This window comes from Nipponia nippon, unplaced genomic scaffold (genome assembly GCF_047370975.1).
Source record: "Nipponia nippon isolate SJK-2023a ecotype South Korea unplaced genomic scaffold, ASM4737097v1 scaffold_87, whole genome shotgun sequence".
Classification (NCBI taxonomy): Eukaryota; Metazoa; Chordata; class Aves; order Pelecaniformes; family Threskiornithidae; genus Nipponia; species Nipponia nippon.
Window position 1 is genome coordinate 154,681 of NW_028262410.1, and position 24,959 is coordinate 179,639.

The 24,959-nt window shown below is 57.7% G+C and overlaps 2 protein-coding genes and 1 long non-coding RNA gene across 3 annotated transcripts; 1 reads left to right on the forward strand and 2 right to left on the reverse strand.

Annotated features, from left to right (window-relative positions):
* Positions 1-340: 340 nt before the first annotated feature.
* Positions 341-5,180, forward strand: LOC148050379 (uncharacterized). The gene is made up of 4 exons (XR_015701175.1): positions 341-561; positions 1,315-1,474; positions 1,794-1,878; positions 5,064-5,180. It is a non-coding gene; the product is annotated as an uncharacterized LOC148050379 (long non-coding RNA).
* Positions 5,181-5,281: 101 nt separating this feature from the next.
* Positions 5,282-20,024, reverse strand: LOC148050380 (maestro heat-like repeat-containing protein family member 2B). The gene is made up of 24 exons (XM_087742862.1): positions 19,841-20,024; positions 19,270-19,343; positions 18,817-18,936; positions 17,673-17,780; positions 17,279-17,477; positions 17,099-17,223; positions 16,724-16,865; positions 15,988-16,040; positions 15,114-15,584; positions 14,801-14,923; positions 14,476-14,637; positions 14,123-14,245; positions 13,735-13,802; positions 13,233-13,368; positions 13,032-13,127; positions 12,494-12,598; positions 12,146-12,269; positions 11,359-11,468; positions 9,580-9,725; positions 9,170-9,332; positions 8,703-8,896; positions 8,061-8,198; positions 7,794-7,878; positions 5,282-5,368 (listed from the first exon to the last, which is right to left on the reverse strand). The coding sequence occupies exons 1-24, from the start codon at positions 20,022-20,024 to the stop codon at positions 5,282-5,284; spliced, it is 3,336 nt and encodes a 1,111-aa protein (XP_087598988.1).
* Positions 20,025-20,145: 121 nt separating this feature from the next.
* Positions 20,146-24,836, reverse strand: LOC148050381 (maestro heat-like repeat-containing protein family member 2A). Its single transcript, XM_087742863.1, has 8 exons — positions 24,712-24,836; positions 24,243-24,330; positions 23,233-23,355; positions 22,511-22,676; positions 22,021-22,119; positions 21,317-21,468; positions 20,844-20,987; positions 20,146-20,298 (listed from the first exon to the last, which is right to left on the reverse strand). The coding sequence occupies exons 1-8, from the start codon at positions 24,834-24,836 to the stop codon at positions 20,146-20,148; spliced, it is 1,050 nt and encodes a 349-aa protein (XP_087598989.1).
* Between the last annotated feature and the right edge of the window lie 123 nt (positions 24,837-24,959).

Consider the following 24,959-nt stretch of genomic DNA (forward strand, 5'->3'; position numbering starts at 1 on the left):
TCCCCCACCAGTCTCGTGTCTGTATTGCCATTGCGCTGCCACCCAGCACATATCTGTGCAGCACGGCTCCCCCTGAGCGTCACTTCCCACAGGGACAGCGGTACGGAGCTGTGAGGAGCACGCTCAGGTCTACGAGGGTTTGGCAATGCAGGTGTTAACTGATACCCTAGCCCAAGCCAAAATGAGCCGTCTGAAAACCCAGGAGGCTGGGAAGTTTGGCCTGTTAACAGCCGAGAGGTCTGCTGAAGGCAGCGAAAGCCGGGTAAAGTTGTTAATGCTTAAACCTGCCCAGGTTTTCTTTGTGCTGTGCTTCCCTGCAGAAGACCAGCCAAGCTCATCCCACCTACCGCTGGGGCAAGCCTTGATGTTTTTGTGACCCCACTGCCATGTTCTGCGTTGGTTGCCAGACCAAAGTTCCCGTGAGAGACAAGGCTCAGGAGGACGTGGTCATCTTGTTGATTTCCTTGCAACGGGGGAATTTTACAAGCAGTGGAGATCTGGCTGAAGGTCAGAACCAGTGTCTGGAGATGAGGAAAGGACAGCGCAGAGAGACCAGAAGAGGTGAGAGGAGCCCAGTGTGCTGGGAGAGCATCTCTGCATCCTCATTGCTGGGAGATGCCAGAGTGGGTCCAGGATATGGTTCCCTGAGACCATATAGCAGCCTATAGCAGAGTGGCTAGGAGGAGACTGCTGGGGAAGAGCTGGAGAAGCCAGGGGAGGTGCAATACTGCCGTCAGCCCAATGGCAGGAGGGAGGTTATCCAGTCCTTGGGGTTGGGCTCAAAGTCTGCAGCCCGAGGTGTAACGTCCTGTACTGGGATTTGGTAGTCAGCATTGATCATCCAGCTGATCAAACCAGACCCTTTCTGCAGCTGTTGGCGGCAGCTGGAAAACAGAGGTTCAGAAGACCTTGCTTTTTAAAACCTAAGCCAGAGCAGAAGGCTTGTCCTGGTACCTGTGTTGTCTTTCCCTGCAGTTTTCACATCTGTGAGAGAAGAGGCATTTGGCTGGCGGTTTTTAGTACTGACTGTTTTGCAGATTAAACAGACTTTGTAAGCGTGGAAGAGCACTGGGCATGGACAAGCAAATGCTTCAGGCAGCTGCAGAGCAGAGCTGGGGGCAGTCTGTAGTGTTTCTCTCAGGATCAAAAGCTAAAGGATGTTTCCATTCAAGGAGCGGAGTCTGTTGGGAGCTCCAGTCTCCCAAATTCCAAAGCCCGTGTGTTAAACAGTGATCAGCCCTGAGGTTTCTTTCTGCTACTCTCCAACACAGTTTCTCTGGGCTTTTTCTTTGGTTGGTTTTTAATCTCTGGTAGGTGTCCAAGCTCCGTTCCATCAAGCCACTTGCAAACCTGCCACTTGCCCAGCTTCTGCTGGGGGCCAAGCCAAAGGGATGAAGCCTCGTGCTCGTGCCAAGCCCGAAGCAAAGTTAAAGCAGTGAGGAGTTCCCGCAGTCAGCCCTGAGCCAGAGTGCAGGTATCTAAGCTGCGGTGGGATGGAAAACAAGTCATTACAATTCACGGTGTATGTGGCAGCTGGGATTAAGTGCTACGCGTGGTTTCGTGTCTGGATGAGTACTGTCCGTGCACGTTGAGTAAGCCGCAGTTCAGAGCAGAAATGCCTGTTGCTCCTCGTGGGTGCCAGAGTGCTGTTCCTGCTCTCTCCTCCCCGGTGCGTTAATTTGATCTTTTGTGTCTAGGCAGGGCCTTGATAATGCTCCTGTGTGGGCACCGTGTATGTGAAGGGCAGGTTTTCTGCATGTTTGTGACTGATCTTTCTTGTTTCTTTTAAACAGGGAAATCTTGATACGTCCTCCCCAGGAGCTAAAGAAATGCAAAGAAGTGATGAAGAAAGAGGTGCCAGTCAAGGAGGGAGCGTAGGTTAGTTCTGGTTTTACATTTTCTTGCCTGTGTTCTAGCCAAAAGCCTTGGCTTAAACGTTTGATGTGAGCTGAACTGGTGGGTATTTTTCATCCCTACACAGTTGTGTATTGCTATGGACTTTACCAGCCACAGTCATGGACTCTGGGCCTGTACTGTAGTGATGTCAAAGGAGGTATTAAAAGAAAAATAAATTGTGCTTTTCCAAAATGCTGACAAGGTTGGAAACAAGCGATGGCTGTGGGCAGGTGGGAATACACAGACATGGGCAGTGTCAGTCAGAAGGAGGAAGAGTGGTGTGGGTACAGCCGTAGCGTGACAGTTTTCATGGCCTTGAGCAGCACAGCAAGGATTGTCAGGCAGCAAGGCCGGCTGCAGGGGTGTGCGAACAGCTCCTCCCGAGCGTGGAGATGGGCATGGGAGAGACAGTGCTGTTGCTGTTGGTGTGTAGCAGGTGACAGTCGGTGGAAGCTGCTCTCAGGGCCTGTAATTAGGAGCTGTCGTTGTAGTACTCGGTGGGAAATAAGATGAGGGCGGAGGCTAAGTCATGCAAGGCCATATTAACTGTATGTGTGACGTGAGGGAGTCATCTTCAGGGTGTTAAGGAGACTGTTAGTTGCGCTTAAGGCAGTGAGTGAGATGATCCTTGTAGGAGCTTTCTGAGTGGGTGAGAATGGGGCAAGACTGCGCGTAAGGACCGAAAAGGCTGTGGCAGTAGCTGAGCCGATCAGAACTCAAGTAGGAGATGATTTGGGCAGTAGCTGGCAAAGTCAGCATCTTGTAGGTGTTGCTCAGCCTGTGTAAGGCCTGACTGCTGGCGAGGAATGGAGTGTGAAAGGAGTGTTGGAGTGCCAAGGCATGAGGATGGAAGTGATCACAGACCCGTTTCTCAGTTTTCCATGGGCTGGCTGTGTACCCCACGTAACTCCTCTTGCATTGAGAAAGAAGTTGCACCCTTTTGGTGAAAAGAGGGAAAAAAGAAAAGGTAATCTGTGGCAGAACTAGACCTTGGAGTGAGATTACCATGCTTAGTCTTACCATCCCAGAGTATTAGAAACATTTCCTTGAAGCACTTTGCCAACACACCAAGACCTGCCCTTCTGAAATAGCTGTTTTCCCAGGAGCTGCATCTGAGCTAAGCCAGATGAGAGAGTCTTGCCTGCTGTCAGCCACTGAGGCTGATGACAGGTCACCCAGCAGTTTTGGCAAGGACAGAACAATATACATATACGTATGCTCCTCTGTGCTGCTTGTAATTTCTGGAACATGTCTTGCGTAAGTTGGTCTTCAGGTTTTGCAGGTTGTAGGTTTGGCAGGATCTATTGTGTCATTAACATGATGGTAAAAACCAAACCCGGTGGGATGGGGTTGAGACTCAGAAGGGTAAATGTGAGAAGGAAACTCGTGGGTTGAGATAAGAACAGTTTAATAATGAAAAAAGAAATTATTTTTTAAAAATGTAAGGAAAAGAACAAAAACAACAGAGAGAGCAGAATGAAACCCAAGAAAAACAAGCGATGCAAATGAAAACAACTGCTCACGGCTCCCGATGGTCAGCCGGTCCCTGAGCAGTGGCCCCCCGCCACCCTCGCCCCCAGTTTTCTTGCTGAGCATGACGTCATAGGGTATGGAATATCTCTTTGGTCAGTTGGGGTCAGCTGTCCCAGCTGCGTCCCCTCCCAGCTGTCTGTGCAGCTCCACCCTACTCGTTGGTGGGGCAGCGTGAGGAGCAGAAAAGGCCTTGACGCTGTGCAAGCACTGCTCAGCAGTGACCAAAACATGGGTGTGTTACCAACACTGTTTTCAGCACAAATCCAAAACATAGCCCCATACAAACTACTATGAAGAAATGTAACTATCCCAGGCAAAACTAGGACAGTAAGGTATTTTGGATTTGTTATGATTTGCAAGAGTGCTTGACCAGTTTAATGTTACGTTGAGGTACCGTAGTTATCATGTCATCAGGAGCAAGTGAAGACCAACGAAGATGAAGACAGCAAAGATACTCAAAAGCCTTATAACCTTTGACAGCAGAACCATGTCATTTACAGTTTCTATGAACAGTTTTCCTTCAATGCAATGTTCTTTTCAAAGCTTTGCAGATGACGCTTTGCTATTTCCCTATCAGAATTTAGTGATTTTAGCATAAAATTCTCAACTAAAATGTAAAAAAAATGACCGATGTATCCTGGAAAGAAGGGTCATTACATAGACTGGGTAGTTTTACTCTTGTAGTTTACAGTTCTCCTTAAAAGGCAGGTGTGTGTTTTTTCACTTGTGCTGTGCAGTCCTTAAAAATTAAAACCAAAGACAAAAAACCACCCCTGAAAGTTCCTCTGACATTAGAGGTGGGTGAGACATATCCCATTTTCTGCTTGTTCCGCTCTCCTGCTTTCTCTTAAACTTGTTTGGATCACTATCATAAATTCCTTGCTTACGCTAGAGCCAAGACAATGTCAGATATCTTTTTGGGGCCAGTCTTCTCCTGTCGGGCAGAGATGTCCATGCAGCCGTGCTCGGTCGCAGAGGGAAAAGGCCAAAGAGGCGGGTGCGTGGTCAGTGATGGTTCTCCCTTATCAACAGTGCTGTCAGTCACGTCAGGGAATGCTGCCTTGGAGGGGATTCAGATCGGCGGTAATTACAGAATAATAGCGTGACTGTTACCATGGTAGTCTGAGGGTATGAGAATAATAAAGATTTGGGGAGGAGAGGATAATTTTAATTGGCTGTAAGATTTTTGACAACGCAGCTTTTGTGGGTCAGTGACAACGATCATGGAGGTGGTGGCTGGGATTCAGTAATGGAAATTCTTTTGCTCTTGGAACTGAAGCCCAAATGGCCCTCTAGAAGTCTTAGACTACTGAATCTGGAAGTACACAGGTGGGTTTTTTTCCCTAAAAATGGTGATAATTCAGTTCGAGGGAGAGCCTGTTTGGCAGTTGTAGTAGTTTAGGGCCAGAGGCCATTTGGGGGCTGGGCGCCTTGGGGCTGGGGGCTGTTTCTGCCCCGTGGGCTTGGCCTGGCGCTGCCAGCTGGGAAGGGGCTTTCCAAAATGCTGCTGGAAGGAGCCAGATGTGGCCACCGCCAGCACGGCCTCAGGGTCAGCTGCCAGCCTGCCTTCAGATCAGCTCTTCCCAGCAGGACGTTGCCCAGGAGTGACTGTGAGTGTTGCTGTTCTCCCTCAGGAAGCATGGCACGCCCCAAGCACAGCCAGAGCTGCCCCTGTGCCAGGAGAAGCCTTCAAGCAGAGCCGGGGCTGATGGTGACAGCTCCCAGCAGCTGTCCGGGTCAGGCAGATGCAGGTAAGATGGCAGAGAGGGGGCACCGACTGATGGCCACTTCTCTTGTGAGAGCAGCATTTAACAGCAGAAGGGAGGCAGGGCCCATGATGTCAAAAAGCACATCAGACTGCTTCCAAGATAACATCTGCCACCCGAACCCAGAGCCAGAGAGAGGCACTGGGAGGTGGTGGAGTGGGTGAGGAAGGTGCCTGAGAGAGGGGAGAGCAGGGGGAGATGGGAGACAGAGATGGAGATGGAGGGGGAAAAGCCGGGGTGTTGGCAGTGAGGAGGCTTCTGCTGTGGAGGCACTTGTGATGTCACTGGTGTCTGAGGAGCTGATCGGGCAGGAGCAGGCCCCTGGCTTGAGCAGGTGCTTGTGATGTCACTGGTGCCTGAGGAGCTGATAGGGCAGGAGCTGGCAGGTGTGAGCAGCCTTAAACGTGACTGCTTAGAAGGGGAAATACCTGAGCAGAAGAACGTTCCTGTCTTTGGACTCTAAAAAGGAGACTTTGCAAACTAAAACTGAGCCTCTGCACCATAGAAATGAGGCTTTCTGCCCTAAAAATGAGGCTTTCTGCCCTAAAAATCATAGAATCATAGAATGCTTTGGGATGTAAAGGACCTTTAAATTATCGAGGCAAGTGCTGGATTCTCCCCTGGGATGGGGTAATCCTGGTTATCCATACAAACGGAGGGACGAGAGGCTGGAGGGCAGCCCTGTGGAAAGAGATCGGGGGGTTTGGGTTGATGGCAAGTTGAACAGGAGTCAACAGCGTGCCCTGGCAGCCCAAGGGGCCAACCGTGTCCTGGGGTGCATCAAGCACAGCACCGCTAGCCGGTCGAGGGAGGCGACTGTCCCACTCTACACTGCCCTGGTGCGGCCCCACCTCCAGTGCTGGGTGCAGTTTTGGGCGCCTCAATGTAAGAAGGACATCAAACTATGAGTGTGTCCGGAGGAGGGCAACCAAGATGGTGAAGGGTCTCGGGGGCAAGACTTACGAGGAGCGGCTGAGGTCGCTTGGTGTGTTCAGCTTGGAGAAGCGAAGGCTGAGGGGTGACCTCATTGCAGTCTACAGCTTCCTCGGGGGGGGGGCAGCGGAGGGGGAGGTGCTGATCTCCTCTCTCTGGTGACCAGCGATAGGACACGAGGCAATGGAATGAAGCTGTGTCAGGGGAAGTTCAGATTGGACATTAGGAAAAGGTTCTTCACTGGGAGGGTAGTCGGTCCCTGCAACAGGCTCCCCAGGGAAGTGCTCACAGCACCAAGCCTATCAGAGTTCAAGGAGCGTCTGGACGACGCTCTTAGTCATATGCTTTAGTGTTAGGTAGAGTGGGGAGGAGCAGGGAGTTGGACTCGATGATCCTCAGGGGTTCCTTCCAGGCTGACATATTCTGTGGTGCTGTGATTCTAAGTCAGAGGCCTGCTCCTGGTCTGAAACCTCCGCAAGCCCCTCTGGAAGCCACCTGCATGCTCCTGCCCTCATGCCTAGAGAAACACCACTTACCTCACAAGGACCTTCACAGGCCAGGTGAATTCTCCTGCCCTGTTGTGGCGGTGTGCTCCCCCTGTACCCTCCTGCCCCCGCCCCCCCCCGACCTTTTCCCATGGCCCTGCTCAAGTGATAATCACCAGTGGCAGTTGTGATGGATGCATCCAGCTCAAAGTGGATTCAGGGGAGACAAATAACAACACAACAGCCAAGGGTTAATTTATGGCACTGTGTCTACCTCACCACAGTGCTGGTCAGTGTCCAGCTCAAGCTAGATTTGGAAGCAACTAACATACGGAGTTGGTATGTAAATAGGACTAGGAGTTAATCATCTTACCCCCATAAAGAGTGAGCAGACAATAGCCCTTTGAGGTCTCCTGCACGGCAGCGGGCTGCACGACAGGATATCCCCTTGAGCAGGGACGCCTCTCAAGGTTACTCCTCGAGGCTGACAGATTCCTTGCTGCAACAGATCCTCAGTAAGTGACTAATAGCATGCTAAACTTTGAAATCTTAGCTAAGTGATATAAAGGATTGATTGTGCATATATAATCCTTTAGACATAAACCGTTGACCAGTCTGGGAGTAGGATTGGATCCAGCCGCACCTAGACTCCTCTTTGAGAGGGAGTTTAGAAAGCAAGGGGGTCCTCTCTCAACCTCATGACTCAACGGGAGGGTCTCCCTGACAGTCTTGTCTGACCCTGTCCTCTAGGCAGTAAATAATCAAGTGTATCTTGTCATCGAATCTTGTTAAACCACTGTCGCATTTATTATCAAACTTTGTTATCAATAAACATACTGCTCTTACAAGTGCACTCTCACTCCATCCGCAACAGAGCCCTCTGCAAATGCTCGCCTTCCTCTTCTTTCCTCTGGAGTGCTACCTTTGCCTCCTCATCTTCCTTCTCCAGCTTTTGACTTCTTTCTGCCTTTTCTCTCATGGCTTTCAGTTCGTGCTCTGCCTCTTCCAGCTGGGTTTGAAGACGGACGTTCTTTCGGATGCCAGAATCGCACTCCTCTGCTGCTTGCGCTGGTGAGTCTTGTGAGCTAGACATCCCAAGCACCAGTATCTCAGTAAAACCCCTCTGAACCCTTCCTTCCCCACCCCACCTTACCTCAGCAAAGAAAGCTGTAGCTCTCACCTGTAGCTTAACCGATCGGGAATCCAGCCGTGGCAAGAGGTTCTTCGCCAGATGGGGGGAGATGAGCCCAGCGTGGAGCAGGACGCTGCGCAGGGGACACAAGCGAGGGACACAGTTACCCAGGAAGGCCACAAATTCACTTGTGCCGATGCAGACACTATTCTTCAGCTCGGGACGGCTTCGCAGGCACACTGGAAGGGTCCCAGCAGCCATTTCCCTTGCACACAGCTCCGCAGGAGGTGGCAGATGCATCCCTGGGGCTCTTACCTGCTCAGGAGACGCACCCCCTCAGGGTGAGCCAGGGGGTCTTCCAGGCGAGCCCACACTGCCTGGTTCATGAGCAGCCGCATCCATTTCTGCGCCATGCATTTGCCTAGCACCAGCTCTATAGCCGAAAGGAAAATCCTGGCAGAAGAAACAAACCACAGAATAAACAAAACACATCAAAATAACACCACCATCACAAACCCAATGGAATCTCAAATCACAGCAGGTTAGGGCAAGACTTCTCTCTAGCAGAGCTAACTATGCCTTAAACAATGCTTCATAGCCTTCAAGACTGCAGCTGGTGACACTGGCATCTTCGTCATGCCCCAAACCCCCCAGCATTTTGCAAAGAATGATGCCAGCGCCCGCGACAGTCACTGCTCCCTGCAGGGGCCCATTGAGGGAGTGCAGCGTTATCGTGCATGCAAGGGTATGCGGGAGGCAAGATGACAGCCGTCCGCAGCATGAGCCGCGTAAGCCCTTCCGGCCTGGGAGCGGGAGTTTCTCCATGAAGCAACAGAAGTAAAACCGACCACGACGACCGGTTTCCACATCTAGGAAGCAGGGCAGGCAAAGCACTCCCCGAGCCCCACAACAGTGCACACCTTGGCGAGGGGAACTGAAGCCCCTTCGGCTCCTTACCTGCACGGCTTCTCCTCAAGCACCTTGCCCTCCAGGAACAGCCATCTCCAGCTGCTCACGGGAGAAAGCAGCCTCTCCTCGCCCAGCGTTTCACTGGCCCAGCTCAGGAGGCTGGGAAGGAGGTGGGGAAGCAGTTGCCTGAGCTCCTCCGTGCTCCTCAGGGCAAGCACCACCTCGGAGATGGCATGGGTGATCTGCAGAGAAACATGACCGAGATCCACCTCTTCAGGGAAGGCCTTTTCCCACCAGCCTGGTTCCCCCACCTGCCTGGGGCTGGGGGTTACTGTCCACAATTGTCACTTCAGGCTCAGCGGCACAAAACTGTCCTGGCTCCCAACACCTGCGGCCGGCCCAGCACCCTGGGAGTATCCACGGGCATCTGCAAAGGGCACCTGACTCCCTCGTGCCCAAGTAGGAGCTAGAAAGCAGATGCAAAGCTGCAGAAATGTGTCTGCCATTGAACGTACCATCACAGCCGCCAGAGCAGTCTGACGGTTGTGCCGCTCACAAGCGGAGGAGCCAGTCCCCAGGCGGTTGTTTCCTGCTCTGTTTAGTTTCTCCACTAGGCACCTCAGGACCTGAATCCCAAAGATGTTTCTCCCCAGGCTCCTCCACAGCAGCACCGTGTCACTGCAAGGGAACAGACGTTCACCCCTGAGCCCGTATCCTCGCGCTCCTGCAGCGCCCTCAAGCCTCCTGAACTGCAGTGGGGCTTACAATGCCCCACTCAGGGCAGAGACGCAAGCACGCAGTCTTGCAACACTCAAGACTGCTCAGGCAGAAAAAAAAGACCTGCTTCTTAACCAGACCCCTCAGTGCAAGCAAGCTGTGGGGTCTCTGTTTGACTACAGTGGGGGGAAGTGGGTAGTGCACGTACCTGTCCATGGGCAGACCCTTCTGGAGGAGACTGCTGATCACAGGCTCCCGGTGAAAGCAGGAGAGGAGAAACACCGCATGGAGCAGGAAGGGCCTGTGGGTGCTCTGCTGCATGTAGGTGTAAAGGGTCTTCAGGATTTTGGGCACCTGAATGGAAGAAGAGGAGAAAGAAGGGCTCGGTGCATCCTTTACCCCCTCCTGCGGGGCCCAGACACAGTCATTCAGCGCACAAGCCATGCCTGCTCCCTTGACACAGAGTCCAGATCTAGCTCGAAACCTCACCCCTTCCACCCTGCCTGACCCTGGCTCACGTCTGGAGTTGAGTCTGCTCTTGGCAACTGTGCACACGCGTGCACATGTGCGTGCACACACTCGCATGCAGAGCCTCAGTCACTGCACGTGCCTGGGCCCAGCTGTATGAGCACCTGCGCCCAGCTGTATGAGCACCTGCGTGCCCTGTGAGCACGCAGAGGACACGGACACACACCCAACACTTGAATAACTCTCCCTATGTGTCTGTAGCGACGCAAGAGCAAGACCGAACACGCTCTTCGAGACCCTGAAGATGCCTTGGACGGCCTCTGCAAGGGCACGTGACTCTTTCCAGAGGAACCCAGTTCTCCAGGGATGCTTTTCCCTGCCTCTACCCTCCTTTCCCAAAGTGCCAACCCCGTGGTTGCCGTCACTGTGACCGACCTCTGTCAGCGGCGGAGTGAGCCGCTGGTGGCCCTAGAGCCCAAGTGGAGCGCAGCAGAGCGCAAGCAATGAACAAGTATCCAACCTGTGGAAAATCGAGCACGCCCAGCAAAGCTCAGAGTAGAGGGAACTGGGGACCAGTGGAGAGCGAGCAGGATGAAGTGGGTCCCAGCGCAGGGAGGACTGACAGTGACCCCAGAGGAAGGGGAGGAACGGCAAGGTTGGTGCCTCCCAGTGCCTTGCTCATGGGAAGGACCTCGACCAAGAGGAGACTTTGGACAAGAAGAGCCCATATCCTTGTCACCAGCTGGAGAAGACACCAGCAGCAGGTGCTAATGCATGACTCAGACCATCAGGAGCCCCTCGGCTCGGCACACAGGTGGCGTTTCTTGAGCCCATGCCATCTGCACAGGGAGTAGTGCAACAGCCAACAGGAGAAAAGACAAAGTCAAATGGAAAAAAAAAAAAGGTCTCCTTTACCTCCTGGATTATTTCCTTTCTGCATTCCACCAGGAAGACAAACACCCACTTCCACACTGCTCCTGCACCTGTGGGTGCAATGTGCAGCAAGCGGTCCAGGACAGCAGTCAGAAAGTCCATAGCCTGCGCTGGAGGGATGCATTTGCAAACAGCCTGGAGAGAAGTCAGGAACAGGAGAGGCAGCGTCACAGCTCTGCTCCAGCAATTCGGAAAGGAAACTTGATGGGACCGTTAGTTCGGGAGTCGTGGAGGGGGCCATCGCTTGACCCTCCTGCTACGCATACAGTGCTGTTTATATCCGATGCAGCTAACCGATTTGGAAGTGTCCCCCTCCGTGCTGTTTGCTCGTATACCAAATTTGTATTCTGACGAGAGCGCTCACACACGCATGCGTGCACACCAACACACACACGATGGTATCTGCTCCGGCATGCCTTGTCTCAAAGCCTGCTGCTACTTGCTGAGAGCAGCCATCCTGGACAGCTCACTCTGGAGACACCGAGCGACTCTGGCGGGGAGCAGGGAAACGTGCAGGAGCCCAGGAGCTGGGCCCCCACCCCGCTGTTTTGGGGCCAGTTACCTTTGCTGTTTTGGAGCCAGTTACCTTTGCTATTTTGGTAGAGCTCTCCACCAGAGTCTTGGCGTCTGGGCTGTTCAGCCCCTCACAAAGGCGCCTGATCTCATCTGCCTGAGGCACCACCTTCATTGTCTTGGCTGGAACAAACACCAGGAGAAAAGAGGAGTCACGTCTACAGAAACCCAACCTCTGGCCCCACATACCGATAAAGGAGAACCCAAGTGGTGGCAGTGAAGGCCACAGGGAAACCCAGGGCCCTCCTGAGCTCGGTGCAGCACGATTTCCTGAGCCCAATAAATGGCTGACAAATCCCAGCCCTCTTCCTCCTTGAACCATCTGCTGAGGCTTCAGGGTTTTGGCAGCCTCGGCTCCCAGCAGCTGCGTCCCCTATTCCTGCACAGGCCACCATGGTCTCTGGGAGGCAGGAAACCTCCCCGTGACTTCCTCAGCACCGGCAGACCCTGCTGCCTGAAGAGGAAAGGGGTCGAACACAACCCTTTGCAGCACACTCCAGGCCTGCAGCTCAGATCCCTCCTCCCTGCCCAGTTTGCTCCGGGCAGCAAATTGGTTTGCTCTCTTGTGCTCGGCAGGAGATTTCTGGGACTCGGTGACCCTTTCCCAGGGATCCTTCCTGGGGTGGACGGGGAGGCAGAGGGCTAACAGGGTGGGGGCACAAAACCAGCCGAGCGTGTTGCCTCCCCCTTCCCTCCTGGGGTTGGGGCATGGCCCCGCGGGACCCTGGCGGCGCCGCGCCAGGCCAGGAAGGGAGGGAGGATCAGGCTGAGCAAGGCTGGGAAGCGCCCGCTCTCCTCACCTCGCATCTGGAGAAGGTAGCCAAGGCAGACCCATGCCCTCTGGCGGGACGCGGCCACGCAGTCGCTGGTCAGAGTCCCCAGCAGTCCCACCAGGGAGCCAAACTGCTTGCAAGGACATCCTCTCTGCAGGGCAAAGCAGAAGGACAAGGGTCGCAGGCAGCCCCAGCACCCGCTCGCTCTACCACCCATCCCGCTCCCTGAGCAGCGACTGGGCAAAGGGGCAGGCAGAAGGGCTGCCTCATAACCCCAGGAGCCCCAAAACCCAGCACCCAGTTGGGCAGGGCTCCCTTCCAGGGCCGTGAGTGGTGGGAAAGGGGCACCAGGGCACGCGGCGGGTCCCTACTCACCATGATCTCAAATCGCTCCGTGCAAGCTCTCAGCACACTGGCGCAAACCTGCAGGGCTCTCTCCCGCTCCCATTCTTTGGCTGAGGCGAGCCAGCCCTTCAGGACCTGAGGCAGGGTCACAACAGGCATCTTTCTCTCCCTCAGATCCCTCTCCCTCCTTCTCCAGCCCCTTCCCGGCGCAGCCCCCTGCCCCACCAAGCACCAGCACTGCAGCCTCCACTGTCTCGCTCTCTCCAGCCGCCTCTGCCCTGAGCCAGGTGTTGCTTCCCTGCCGGCGTCTCCCTGCTCTGACCTTCCCCCAGGCTGCTCTCAGCCAGCTCAGGGCTGGCTCTTGGCTTTCCCTCCATCAGGGCCTACTTCTCTGCCTGTCCTGAGGCTGCAGGGGCCGGGCGCTCCCGTCCCCCAGCTCAGACCCTGGCCCCAGCCTCAGAGCGAGGAGCCAAAGCCCCATTTTCCCGTAGGAAAGGTATCCACCTCTTATCACCCTCTGAGGCCTCGGTTCTCTGCCCACGTGCCCTGTTGCCCCATGGCTACTCACATGGACCACGTCGTCAAAGCAGGCAGAGCTCGCCTCTGCCTCCAGAAGGGTTTCTATGAGATGGCCCAGGTCTTCCATGCCTCTCCTGTGCAGAAGCTGAAAGCAGGAAAGGAGAGCTGAGGTTCTGCGTCAGGGGGGCTGCCAGGGCGCACTGAGGTGGGATCCTGACCCAGAGGTGGGCAGGCGCTGGCCGGTGGGTACCTGCATGTTCACAGCTGCCCTCACTGTCTTCCTTCCCTTGTTCATCCCTGCCTTGGAAGGATAGGAGAAGACGCTCCGGCAGCACACCGCCAGCAGGTTGCGATTTTCCTCCCTGCTCAGAGGTGGCCTCAGCTTGCTGGCCAGAGGAAAAAGGAAGAGAAAACACAAAGGGGATTTACTAGCCCTCTCCAGAGTGGCTTAAACTACAACCGGGTTCCTCCTAATCGAGGGGCCCATATCCAACACCCCCAGCTCATGCCAGCGAGCACTGCCTTCAGCTCCAGCAATTCCTGCCTCCTCCCAGGAAGCAGGCAAACCCCCACCCCCAGGTTAAGGGGGCTCCCGGGGGCTCCCTTCCTTTGGGAGACACACAAAATGGGGAACACCCTCCCACTCCACAGCCCAGCAGCTCCCGGCCCCGTGCTCAAGGCCACCGGGGCTGCCCCAGCCAGCTGGGATGGGGCACACTGGCAGTCCCCAGAGCCCCGGGAACAGACCTCACCTCAACTCCTCCAGGGCCTGAAGCACTCCATACACCACGGAGTCCCAGGGCTCCCCCTTTATCCAGTCCTGGCAGTCCCAGAGAGAGAAGCGCAGAGTTGGCCGAGGGCAGGGACACGGGACAGCCCTCCCGCCTCCCCTGGGGACAGGCTCTGCTGCCAGGCCTGGGCAGACACTGCCCCATCCCCCCCCCCAGACCCCCAAAGGCACCGCAGGAGGGACCCTGCTCCCCAGACACAGCCACCCAGCACCTGTTGGGACCCCACCAGCTCAGGACACAGCTGCAGGAACTCGCATGAAGCTGAGAGACCATCCCACCTCTGGGGAAACCAGTCTGGTGGCGCAGCCCAAAACGCCCCCGTGCAACTGCCCCGGCTACGGGCACTCACCAGCAGGGTCCACATCGCCTCCTGCTTTAAGGAGAGCTCAAAGCTGCTGCAGTCGCCCACAGCCTGGATGGCACAGCTGACCTCGGTGATGCTCTGCACCAGGGCGAGCTTGAGCTGCAAGTCCTGAGGCCAAAGAGAGCAAAGCACTCCTTGAACTCTTTCTTTGAAGGGCTGAGAGGTAGAAGAGGAGCATGGGCAGGGGAAATCCATGGCGGGTGGGATCTGGGCATTGAGGACAAACCCTTCCTTGGGAGATCTTTAGAAGGAGACCCTCCATCTTGGTACACCCCAGCCCCGAGGGGCTGGAGCGGGGACACCCAGGCATCCCTGCCCTGCGCACCCCGTTCTCCTACCCTCTGTTTAGCTCTGGAGAGCCGCAGGATGTTGCCCATGATTTCTTTATCCACACAGCTGAGCAGCTGCTCCTTGGGGGCACGCAGCGCAATGCCGCTGTAGGTGCGCATGAGAGCAGCACGAACGGCCTGGGCACTCTCCGTCTTCTGCCGCCGCTGTACCTGTGTCGACAGAGATGCCCCGAGACGTCAGCCCTGGGACACCTGTGGGCTCTTACAAGAGGGCTGATCTAAAGGCAGCTGCCACGGTTTGGCTGCTGCAGGGGCAGAAGTGGAAATGAGGCCAAAAAAGGAAAGCCAAACAGCAAAACCCTGGATCCTTTACCTTCCAGCCCATGGAAGGCTGATAGAAGCAGTCTCTGGTGAAAGCCGCAGAGAACATACCCACCGTGTCCAAGACCAGGTGGAAGTGGCTCTCAGCAGCATGGGACACAACAGAAATCATTCCCTGCAACCACAGAGAAATGGGGAGTCGGCTCCAGCCCAGGCACTCAGCCATGGCCAGCAACAATGGCCAGGCAGGACCGGGCCAAAGAGCAGCAATGGGGAAATCAAGGAGATGGGAGCAGGGCCAGCCGCAGCCCTCCCTCTCCCCCAGGAACAGGCAGGGGATGCTCAGGACAGGAGCATCACCTCACCTGGGCCTCAGAGAGCTCCACAGGCTTTGTCTCCTGGAGGAAGCTCAGCACCTGCCCTTGGACGTGTCTGAGGTCCCAACAAGCTGCCAGCACGGTCCCAAGAGCCTTGCACAGGAAAAGCTGAAAGAGAAGAGGCCGAGCCCAAGATGTGGTCACGGCCCGACCTGTCAGGAGAGGGCTGGCCCCAGATGGACCCGACTGCCCTTGGGAGCAGGCGAGGCCGGCTGTGGTGCCAGGCAGTAGCCAGCCCCTGGGGCAACCTGCGGGGAAACAGCTTTTGGGGGTGAGGGAAGGGGAAGGAGTGAAAACCGCCTGCATGGGCAGAGCACCATCGCCAGCTCTGGTGCAGGGCAGGAGACGCACCTTCTCCCAGGAGCCGGGGGCAGAGCTGCCCAGCTGCTGGCTCAGCTCCTGGATCAGGCCCACGGTCCAGGCCTTGTCCTCGATGGGCTCCATCGACGCTCGCAGGAACTGGGGTTAACAGGAGAGGAAGCGAGTGTTCCCCTGCCCTTGGCCAGGGCCCTTTCCACACTCGTGTGTCCCGGGATGCTGCTGGGGGAGAGCTGCCAGGAAGAGCAGTCTCTTCCCCCGCCCCACCCAGCCCTCTTTCCACCAGCCTCCTTCTTCGCCTCGCACCTCAGGTGAGACCCCCCCCCGGCACATCAGACATAGAGGAGGAGGCAGCGCTAAGGCATGTGCCACAGCGTTAGAGGGTGTTACCCGTCAGCTGTGGCACGTGTGCAGGCAGCTACTGCAGGGGGAGGCGCAGGGTGCTCCGGAGGTGCCCCCAGGCAGCCCCGAGCTCCATCCCAAACTTTCTCTGCTTCCTCTTCTCCCCCTCTGTTTCTGACACCACCCCCCAAGGATGCTGTACCTTAAGCACACGGTGCTCCCACTCTGCAGAGGCCTGGGAGCTCTCGGTTTTTCCTAGAAAGCAAGAGGAAGCAAAAGCTCTTGTTACGATTGAAGTTCCCACCAAAGACGAGCCTGGTGGTCTCCTCTGCGGTCAGACCTCCCAAAAGTCCCAGGCCATCAAGAAAGGGCCTACAAGCACCTACGTCAAAGCCCTTGCGAGGCCAAAGACACAGAGGGATCCCAGGGACATTTGTCAGAGATGCTGATTCAAGTTGGGGAAGGATGCGCTGACCGCAGCTGAGCCCCGCTGCTTCACCGCAGCTCCCAGAACAACTCCGACCACCGAGTCACAGCACGCACCAGCAACACACATTTTCTCCTTAATGACCCACCGCCTTCTGCCCATTAGCAGCCCTTCTCCCAGTCTATCGCCAAGGACTGCTGCTGCAAACCTGGCCTGGGGACTTGGTCTTCCAAAGCCAGGGGCTGCACCAGTCTTGTCCCTCCCCCAAACACTGTCCTGGGAAGGACATGGAGGTGCCACCAAGACCTGCTGCCCAAGGGGACATCAATGGCCCCATCCATGCCCTGGCCTGAATCGACACTGGGGTACGGCTGCCTGCCAGCCTCAGTGCTGGCTGCCTGGAAGGGGAAAGGCAGCAGAGCAAGTGCTGGGGAACTGGGGATACTGGGAAGCTGCATCTTCCCACCCCTCTCCCTCCCCTCCAGCCTCTTCCTTCCCACCCGCACTTTACCTTCCAGGTACTGCAGCAGGAGGGGGATCTCGGTCACCCACGCTGCCCCCAAGGCTCTGTGGATCCTGCCGTGGAGGGCCTGCAGCAACTGCAAGGCAGCGACTGCGTGTTCGCCGCTCGTGTAAGGAGCCGCTGCCACCACCTAGGCAAGGGCAGGAGAGAAGGGTCGCTCCTGCTGCCAGAGCCACAGCTTCTCCCGCAAGGGAGCTCGGCGCCACTCCGAGAAAGGAGAGGGCTCCCAGATGGGCTCGGGCGGGCTCGGAAAATTGCCTCCTCCTTGGAGGCTCCCAGCACTGGCCTCAACCGCAGCTCTGTCCTGGGCTCTCCCACCACCCCTGCCCAGAAAAGCTCTTTCCCCAGGGCCCCACTCCTCACCAGCAGCCGAGCCAACAGGGCCTGGGGAGCCGGCAGCCGGGCTGCGGGGAGGAAGAAAAGCTGGGTGAGCCGACGAGCCCCCCCGCCGTGCCCTGCCCCTCGCACCTCCGATGCCCCGCACAGGGCTGAGGGCTGAGAGCAGCAGCGCTGGCCTGGGTGGGCTCTCCAGGGCTGCCCAGCATGAGATGAAGGGCAGCTCCAGCATGGCCGGGCTCCTACCTTGCTCCTGGGGGTCCATGGCATCTGCCTCCTCCTCTTCTTCCCTGCACCCTGCTCTCTCCCGTCTCTCAACTAGGGCTCGGAGGCAGCAGGAGAGCGGGATCAGCATGCCGCTGTACTGGGCTGGCACCACATACTGCAGCAGCCTTGGCCACAGGAGCTGCAGGGAAGAAGCGGGCAGTTCGCCACATTGGCATTTCCACTGAGCTCGAAGACAAACAGGACGGTCGGCGTTTCCCTGAGCCTTGTGCGCTTCAGCACACGTGTGGGGAGAGGTTCAGGCCATGGGGGAGCACGAGGAAAAATGTCCTGGAAGCAAGGAGTAGCCACAGCAGCAGGGCAGAGGGTGACTTACTTTGGTCATCCCGCTCAGAGAGACATCCAGCGAGCCCAGGATGTCCATGCACAGGGCTCGAAGAGCTCCGTCCTCCTGGCTTTCCCAGGCAAAAAGGCCTCCTGCCACCTGTAAGACAAGAGTTGGCAAAACCCCCGTTACTCTCAGCTCCCGACCGACAAGGCTCAGGCACGACTCACCGGTGCTCCTGTGCCAGCCTCCCAGCAGCGCTGACCTCCTGAAGGAGGACAAGGACAGATGGACACAGCTCGAGGACCAGGTCCCACACCCTGGGAAGGACTGGGAAGCCTGGGAGCAGAGCGCGCCGCTGCTTGTCTGCACAGTCCCCCAGGGCCCAAATGCTGCTGTCGTGACACCAAAGCAGAGGTGAGGAACGTGCCCTTCAGCAGGGCTGTGCTTGGTGCCAGCCCTGGCAGCAGCATGCGCAGCCCGATGGACATGGAGGAGCACCCAGAAACCCTTTCATTCGTCCTGCTCCCAAAGCAGAGCCTCCTCGAGCCTCAGAGCAAAGCAACGCACATGGATCTCCCAGCTAGAGGGACGCTCTGGCCGGCGGGAAGATCCTCAGCAAGGCAGCGGGAGACTCAGCCATCCCCAGCTTTCATCTCCTGGGTGCCCAGCTGGAAATGCTCACCGAAGGGACGGCCAAACGGCCTGTCCCCCTGCCAAAAGGGATGTGGGCCCCCAGAGTGTTATTGGATGGGCAGGGTGTGCTTTGGGGGGCCAGAGCATGAGACCCCCACAGAAAGCTCCTCGAGCCAGGCCCGCCTCTCTGCACTGGCTGTGCTATGCTGACTGTCCATAAGCGTTTAGGGATGGAGGCTGTCCTGTCCCTACAAGCCCCTCCCTTTGCAAGGCGGCTTTGCGGAAGGCGCCTGTGGGCACAGCTCAGCCCGGGGGGTGTGCAGGCAGCCCTGCAGTCCCGGGTGGCACGCCCGGGTGCAAACCCACATCATCCGCTGACATCTCCACCGACATCAGCACAGACGCCCATGACAAACGGCCAGTTGGAGGCCGCTGCAACGGCAGTGCCAGTGCCGATGGCCCTGCAGCCTGGAGCTCTCCATGGCCAAGGACACCTGCAGGAGCTCTCAGCACAGTCCAGGCGCCAGTCAAAGCCCTGCGTGTCGTGTTCTGCCCTTACCAGTCTGCCCGAGGTCCGGCTGAACTCGACGAAGATGTGCCCCACCACATCCCATGCCCAGCGGTTCTGGGAGCCGGAGCTGAGCAGCTCCCTGATGAACTCCAGAACTGCCCTCCGCACCTGCCAGGGGAGAGCGTCGTTACGATCCGCCTGTTCCAAACCCAACGGGAAGCTGCGTTGGCTTGGGGGCAGCCTTTGTGGGTCGTGGAGAGATGCTGAGCGCGCAGCAGCAGCTTTCGCTCCTGGCGTCAGGGCTGGGATTTAGCACCAGGCAGGACGGGCATTTGCCCCACAGAGCACAGCGACCTCCCCGCTCCACTCTGCCAGCTCTCCCCAGGGAGGAGCCATCACCCAGCGCCTGGGCAACACTTCCCCAGGCACCCCAGCTCTGCCCCGAGGGAAGGCGTTTCTCTGCCTCCCCTGGAGGCACTGTCCCTTCCCAAACCAGCTCACCTGGGCGCTGGGGTCGTTGCACACCGATCGCACGGCCTCCACCACCTGCGGCAGCTTCTCTCTCGTCGCAGGTGCTGGAAGAGACATGGAGAGGTGTGCGTTGAGGCACAGCCCCGATGGCAGAAAGGGTCCCTTGAAGCTTCCAAGTTTTTCACACACCAACGGGACAGAAAAGTGGGGCCTGACTCTGACTTCACAGGAGGCAGCGGCATAGCCGGAACGACTCTGTTTCTAGAGACACTAGGGGCATTTTATAGGGACTGAAAGCCATGGTAATATGGTAACACAGAGGACGAGAGAAACGGTGTGGGTACAAGCAGCTCCTCTGCACACCAGCCCACCATCCGCCCACCAGCCTGCCCATGTTCCTGAGCTTGGAGCATCGTCCCTGGTGTGCCGCCATTTCTAGCTGCCGGGGGAGAGCTCGAGCCCTGTCGCGGGGCGTCAGCTCGGCTGGGGAACCCGCTCTTTGCGGCTCCTTTTGGGTGCAGGTGCACCACTTTCAGCCCGTTCCTGCTCTCAGCCCAGCAGCCCCAACCCCTGCCTTGTGTCCCTGGTCCGTGGCACTGACCGTCAGAGTGGACCAGCGCTCTCAGCAGGCCCAGGGCTGCCACGCAACCGGCCACGCTCCCACCGCTCAGCTGGGAGAGCAGAAACACGACCGTCTCCTCAGGGCACATTCGTGCTATGGGGAAGGAATCGCATGCTGCATTAGCCAAGGAGAGGGAGAGAGCTGCCACGGCACGGCGGGGCATCGCCCACTCTCCTCTTCTTACCCTGTAGCACGATGCAGTGGGACAGTGCTGCCTTATGGGCCGGGCCAGGCTCCTTGGTCACATCAGAGAGCTGTGGGAACAAGGTCCGTTTTAGAGAAAGTTACATCCATGTTGAGAAGGACTGAAAAGAAATGGTGCTCTCTGCTCTCTCCCCCCTTACCTGGTGGTGCACAGCGGTGCTGATGGCAAGAGCCATGTCCTGTGGGATTGGGGTCTGAACTCCCTCCAGCACGTCCAGGACATAGCTGAGGCTCTACAAGAGAACGGGGGAGGAAGAGGAGGCTAAAGCCACCTAAAGGCACTTGGGAAAGGAGAAACCCAGCACACCTGGGATAAGGGGAGTCCCTAACACCAGCTCCCAGGGAAAAACCCAAAGCCTCCTGCACCGGGCTTCTCGTTTGCCCTCCCCTCAGAGCAGCATCGGGAGGGTCTCTTTCCTCTGAACAGAGCCCGGTGTTGACAACTCCGTTTCCCGGCACTTCCCACTCATCAGACCTCGCCCCTCACTGGACGGGACTGGACGTGGCCCTGGGCATTAGGGCAAAGCTCTTCCCGCATGCAGAGCCCCAGGGAGTTGGCAATGCCTCCCTTCCTGAGAAGGTGAGCCCCAGGGACTCTTGCCTCCCTCCCGGCCCCCTCTGCCTTGCTCTTTTCTTGCCCAAAGAGCCTCCTCTGCTCTCCCTGTTCCTTCTCCAAGGGCTTCCCCGCTCCTCCTGGCAGCCCACAGCTCCCCAGCACCCTGTGGCACTCACACAGACCCACCCCAGCAGCCATGCCGGGCCCTGCGCAGCACCTCACCTTGGTGACCTGGGAGGCGTCTCGGACCTCCTGATATTGGTGCAGGAGCCAGAGGAGCTGCTCCCAGGCATGCTCTCGGTGCTGCTCCGCATGCAGAAGGACCCCCATCATGGCAGCCACTGCCCTGAGGACGGCCTGCTTGTCCTGAAGAGGGAAGGGAGAGGCTCTGCTTGGAGGCCTGAAGGTCTGCCTAGCTCTCACCATCCCCTGGACACCAGTCTGCCCGTCCCACTGGGAGAGGTTTCCCTTTCCCTTCTGCCCTGCAGGAGAAGGGCTCGATCCAGAGGAGAGAGAGCATTTCCCCACGCTGGTACCGCAGCCCTCCCTGCAGAAAGGCCCCAGGACTCCGCTGCTTCCCAACAGGGAGCCCCCCCTCCCCTTGCCCTTCTGCTCGCACTCCCCTGGGCACAGACAGACGCATGGACATGGACACCCCCGCTGCGGCCCCAGGTGTGGAAAGCAGGAATTCTCACCTCTTCCTTCTTGCGGTCCAGCCAATTTACCACTGCATAGCAGAAGACCGGGTAAATGTCTTCACAGAACCGTGCTACCCCCTTGCGAGGGAAGGGGTGCTGCTCCTGGTTGCCGAGGTACGTATTGACTCCTTTCGACCATTGCTCCAGAACTGCACCAGGAGAAGGGAAACGGGAGCAAGTGAGAGTCTGCAGCAGGGACGGTACCTTGCACCCTCGCCCAAGCCTGCTTTAAGGACAGTCCCAGGCTCGGCAGGGCTCAGCCCAGGACCACATCTGGATCCCAGGGCAATCTGTGCTCTTGAGCTGGCTGGATTCAAACACCCCACTGTTTCTCTCCCCCTTCCCCTTCGCACCTTCTCCCTCTCAACGGCCCCGTCCCCTCCAGCATTTCTCACTTCAGCCCCTTCCCTTCCCACATACATGCCCTTTCAGAGCAGGGATTTTCATCCCAGAGGAAAGCAGGGGAACAGAAACCGTGGGAAGGAACATGGGAGTTCCCCTGTGCAGTGCCGCTGCGTCCTGCCCACAGAAACCTCCCGGGCTTCCCCTGCTCCTTCTACACACTCACAGCAGTTTGGGGTCACCAAGGCCCGACCTCGCTGTGGGCTGACACCCACCACGTTCCCTCTGAGATCACACGGAGGCATCAAAGACCACCCCAGCCCCTGCCCCTGGGACCCAGCCAAGGAGCCCACGCTCACCACTGCAGACGGCACGCAGGATCAGGCCACTCCTCACCCGGCTCAGCATGGCGCGCAGGGCGAGCAGCGTCATTCCCACAAAGGGGATGCACCGCAGGGCTGCAGAGAAGGCAGGGACAGAGGGACCGAGAGGGTCAGTGAGAGACGCGGAAGACTGGGGTCCATCCCTGGCAGGGCTGGGGCTGCTGGGCCATGCGGGACATGCCAGAGGGTGTGGGGAGGGCTGCCTTCTCCAAGGGGGACACAGGGAAGCCCTCTGGAGGACAGCGGGGGGTCAGAGATCCTGCAGGTTTGTCCCCAGCAGGTTCCCACCCTTCAGGAACTGGGATCGGGCTGGTAAGGCAGAGCTGCCAGCTCACCCTGGCATGGAGAAGGAAGCACAGCAACTCCATAGCCCCACAGTTCAACACAGAGCGTTTAGGGAGGGGGAGGATCCCTTCTCCCCATTATCACAGACCCCTACCCAACCAGGAAGCCGAGGGTGCCGTACCATAGCTGCGGGCCATTTTGCCCAAGGTGAGGAGCACAATCTCATCAGGGACCTTCCCCATGGCCTTCAGGTGGCTCTGGAGCTCGGACATGACAAAGTGGAAGTGGGAGCGGGCCAGAGCCACCAGGACATCACTAGCGGCCGTCTTCACATCGCCTGTCACACCCTGCAAAAGCATCACAGGTTAAACACTCCTGAGAAAAAGGCTGAGGCACTCGGACAGGCTGAATGACCCCGTCTCCTCTGCGAGACCCCTCGGGGCAGCTGTGCTTGGCGCCAAGCAGCTGCCGCCTCTTGTACCCTGGGATAGGCAAGAGGCTCCCTGGCAAGACGAGGGAGGCTTTTCCCTGGCACAACCCTGTGTTGTTGTCTGCCCTCCCTCTCCATGGAGATGCCAGGAACAAACTGTCACAGCCTCAAGACTCCCCTGGGACCTCTCCGTGGGGCTGGTGGGTTCCCATGGCTCTTCCTCAAGGCAGGAGAAAGAACCCTGAGCTTGAACCCAGCTCTCGCTCAGTTAGAAACAGCCCCGAGTCCACATCTCTGCACAGCTCTCTGCATCCTCTCTCCAATTCCCTGTAATGACGAGTCCCCAGAGCCTCTCCCTTAGGACTCTGCTGGGTCTGAAGAACCGAGGAACATCTCTGCGCCACTCTCTATTTCCCCAAAAACCAGGGGCAGAGGCAGGCTGCTCTGGTGGCCTTGAAAGGGAACAAGCTCACCTGGGCTGCTCGTATGTCACTGGACGCCTCTGCTATCAAGCGGTTCACGACACCGCTCGTCCAACAGCCATCATCTCCCTGCAAGACGCTCTCCAGCTCCCGGTATGTCTCCACTCGGTCGCCCTGGGGACAGACCACAAAGGGGAGTGATGGGATTTGCTTTGCCCTCGTTCCCAGGGAGCCACGAGAGAGACCTGCTGCCCCCCAACTCATCTGTGCGACACGGGCACGAGGTATGAGCTGCCGGCATCGGTCGGGACAGCCACGGGGAACAGCAAGATCTTCTGCAGCATCTCTGATGCTAGCAGAGAGCCAGAGAGGGAGATCGACTCCACCAGGGTAAAAGGCCATGCGGGAGCCTAGGAAGTCACTCCTGAGGACTGGGAATGGCGGAGGTCGGAGGGAAAGTGCCAGGCGAGGAAGGGTGTGACTGTTCACTCAACTCCTGCCTAGATTTTGGCTAACTCAGCTCATGCCGAAGCCTTATGACTTGACTGGTGAAGAAGTGAATTCATGGCATAGCCTGGTCTGGGCAAAAGGGGACTGAAACCCTGCTTGTCATGTTTGTCTACTGCATTTCTTAATGAGCTCACGAAATAAAGTTTAAATCACAGAGTATGCTGTCCTGTAAATTTGAGAGATCCAAATGGACTGTGACAAAGGGGAAGGCATGGGAACAAGACCATGCCTCAGGGAGGGGAAGCCACGAGCACCCTGCACCGTGGGGCACAGCATTGCTCCTTGCACCGGCAGGAGCCCCAGCGCTGGGACAGTTCCCAAACCAAAGCCAAGGAGGGGCCTTGGGCACTTGGGCAAAGGCGCTGCTGGAGAGATGCTGGGATTTATGCCAGAGGCTTTGCCTTGCCCAGGAGAGCGCTGAGAGCTCCTGGGGAAAGCAGCGGGGAGCGGTGGCAGTAGTCCAGCTTGAGCGGCAGGATTGGCGCTTGGGAACGCTGCGGCACCCGGGGAAGCCAGGGGCAGGGAGGGGAGCCCTCAATCCCCCGTCTCACCTCATTGTCTTGCAGCCGCTTCAGCAGAGAAGTCCCGACGGCCGCAAAGGTAGCGACGGCCGCAGGGACGGTCCCCGTTGCCCTGTCTCTGTCCTCAGAACGCGCAGGTCTGGACTGGGACACCACGCATGAGCACAGAGCTGGAAGAAAAGAAAGAAACTGTTTTGCCGGCTGCAGGGCTTTGCACCAGGGAGGGGGTGAGGATCTTCCCAGCCTCCCCCAGCACTAACAGCCTGTGCTGGACTGTACTGGCAAGAGGGCAGGCAGTGGGATGAGGGGAGGGAGCCTTCCCTGCACTGAGGTAGTGGGAAGACCACCCTGGGGGACTGGGCCCATTCTGGGCTCCCCAGCGACAGAAGGGCAGCAGGGGATGGACATGGGGCTCTGCAGAGAGAGGCCAGGAGGGCTGGGGCTGGGCAGCCCCGATGAGAGCTGGACATCAGCCCCCAGCCTCCCGCCAGCCCCTCACCTCTGAGCGCTCTCATCCTCCTCGTGGCAGCAGGATCTCCCGGACGGATGCACTGCTCTCCAGGCAAAAGCCATGAGAAACTGGGGCAGCACAAGCCCCAGGGGGAAGATATAGAGCCCGGCCATTGTGACCCACCCCCCCTCACAGAGGGCTGCTGTGACATGGGGACACGTGCTGGCGACACACCATGGGGCGGGACCATGGGGCGGGGACTGGACACAGCAGCACCCTGGGGACCCCCACAGGCC

Bases quoted from the DNA above. Each gene is read 5' to 3' on its own strand.
- LOC148050381 (XM_087742863.1), bottom strand. From the start codon at position 24,836: ATGGCCGGGCTCTATATCTTCCCCCTGGGGCTTGTGCTGCCCCAGTTT. The intron at 22,120-22,510 runs GTACGGCACCCT...CCTTCTCTGCAG, and splicing joins CAAAATGGCCCGCAGCTATG to CCCTGCGGTGCATCCCCTTT. The intron at 20,299-20,843 runs GTGAGGTGCTGC...GTTCTCTTGTAG, and splicing joins ACGCCTCCCAGGTCACCAAG to AGCCTCAGCTATGTCCTGGA.
- LOC148050380 (XM_087742862.1), bottom strand. From the start codon at position 20,024: ATGCCCCGCCGTGCCGTGGCAGCTCTCTCCCTCTCCTTGGCTAATGCA. The intron at 13,803-14,122 runs GTGAGTGCCCGT...TGGGACTGCCAG, and splicing joins AGGCGATGTGGACCCTGCTG to GACTGGATAAAGGGGGAGCC. The intron at 13,369-13,734 runs GTGAGGTCTGTT...TCCTCTGGCCAG, and splicing joins CAGGCCCTGGAGGAGTTGAG to CAAGCTGAGGCCACCTCTGA.